General features: G+C 64.6%; 1 protein-coding gene across 1 annotated transcript in view; it reads left to right on the top strand.

Moving 5' to 3' along the window:
* The window catches only part of SNCG (synuclein gamma), a 7495-nt gene extending 5545 nt beyond the window's left edge, over positions 1-1950 (top strand). The window contains exons 4-5 of the mRNA XM_006147753.2: positions 1035-1106; positions 1341-1950. Coding sequence (XP_006147815.1) covers positions 1035-1106; positions 1341-1361 — 93 coding nt within the window. The 3' untranslated portion in view covers positions 1362-1950. The remainder of the gene's footprint in view (positions 1-1034; positions 1107-1340) is intronic.

Genomic DNA, 1950 nt, shown 5'->3' with positions numbered 1-1950 from the left:
CTGCGGGGCGGTGCAGTGCGCCGGGAGGGGGGCCTGCTGGCCTGCGGCTGGCCCTGGCGTCCTCCACCCCCTCCCCGTCCTTGGAGCCAGCTGCTCCCTCTTCATCCCCGCGCTGCCTTCCCAGCTGGAGGTCGGGGAGGCTGGTCACACCCCTGGGTCTCCGTTTCTGAGAGTGTCCATCTCTCTGGCTGTGGGTGAGCCAGGACGGCTGAGAGGAGTGGGTCCTGGCCAGCCCCAGCACATGAAGGTGATGGTCGCCCCGTGGTTCCCCGGGCAGAGCCGTCTGCATCCCAAGAGCCCACCGTCCCCCCCTCCCCCAGCAAGAGGCCCAGAGGTGGAGCCCGGCTGCCTCTCAGAGGGCACTGTCCGCCGATCACGAGGCAGGCTGGTGAGCCCTGGGAGCTGCCCCAGAGAGACATTTCTTGGTGACACCCCAAAACCATCATGACTCACCCCCTACAGAGTGCAGCCTCCTGCCAGCTCACACCCCTGACCCCAGGCCGGCTATGGGACAGCAGGGCTGCAGGCAGCCACTTGCCCGCTGCCTGCAGAGCTTGGCCACGCCCCAGCTCTGTGGGCCCAGGGGCAGGACAGTCCTGCTGGAGCACAGAGGTGGGAGCACCTCCCAGAAGCAGGCGCTAGACCAGGAGTGCCGTTTGCCATCCCTTCCTGCACACCTGGCTGTCACAATCACTGAAGCAAACGTTTGGCGCCCTGGGGGGAGGGGACGAGAGTTGGAAGGTGGGAGCAGAGCGTGTAACCCCTGCTGGCCCTCGCCCATCTAATCTCGAAGCCCATTAGGAGGCAGGGAGAGGGACCTATGCTACCAGGGAGCAGGGCAGACATGGAGCGCACCGGAACTGATGTCAGCGCTCTGCTCTGAGCTCTGGGCTGGATGCCTTGCACCCAGCATCGGGGTCCCTAGGGCTCTGTGGGCACATCGAGGTAACAAGGGGCCTCTGCTCAACTCTGAGGTCAAGGCAGCTGGGAGTGTCTGTCCCCTACCTGGCCTCATGTGCCTTTTTACCCCACAGGAGGATTTGCAGAACCCTGCCTCCCCTCAGGAGGACGGGGCGGCCAAGGAGGACGAGGACATGGCTGAGGAGGTAGGCGCTCCCAGGGCAACCACCCCCCCACGACTCATTGTCCCCTCCAGGGACCCAGAGCCCATAGAAGCCTCTGGGCCTTCTGTAGCTCCACAGGGACTGTGGGCATGGCCAGCCAGAGTCTGAGTATGTGGTGCCCCTGGTAGGAGACACAGGTGATGACCTCCTCAGCCCCTTGGAAGCAGCACTGAGGCCGGGAGGCCAGAGCTGTGTGACAGCTGTGCTCTCTCTCAGGCCACGAGCGGAGGCGACTAACGGGCTGCCGGTCAGCCGCGGAGGTGCCGGGGAGCGCCCCTCTGCCTTGGGTCCTGCCCCACTGGACCAGGAGAGCCAGCCCTGGAGTGTCCTGTGGTCACCCCTGCCCCTGGCCACCCAGGTCTGCCCCCTTGCTGCTGCCACCCGTCACTGCCTGCCTGGCGCCGTCCTCTGGCCCTCCAGACCCCACGGATGCTGCTGTGAAATCTTTTCTTTTCTTTTCTTTTTTTTTTTTACTATTTCAAATAAACACTTGAGCCCCACCCCAGCTGCTCTGTGCTGCGTGGTTTGTTCATAAGGAAGCCCCCAGGTCCCTCTCAGGTACAGGGGCTGGTCTGGCTTGTTGGTGGCCGGGAACCCAAGGGACACCCAGGGCTTCCTGGAAGCTGCGAGAGCTCACTGCCTTGGAGCATCCCCAGCGCACCCGCCGGCACTGCTAACATGGAGGCTGCAGCCCTGCCAGGGCCCAGGTTGCGGGACAGGTGGCTCCAGGTTTCGAACTGGAGCTCCACTTCCAGGTGGACCCTGCTTAGCGGCTCTGGCTCCGAGGACCCTGCTAACAGCAGGAGGGAAGGGTGGGCTCTGGGGC

Source organism: Tupaia chinensis, unplaced genomic scaffold (assembly GCF_000334495.1).
Source record: "Tupaia chinensis unplaced genomic scaffold, TupChi_1.0 Scaffold000221_1, whole genome shotgun sequence".
NCBI lineage: Eukaryota > Metazoa > Chordata > Mammalia > Scandentia > Tupaiidae > Tupaia > Tupaia belangeri.
This window is presented reverse-complemented; position numbering and strand designations above follow the sequence as displayed.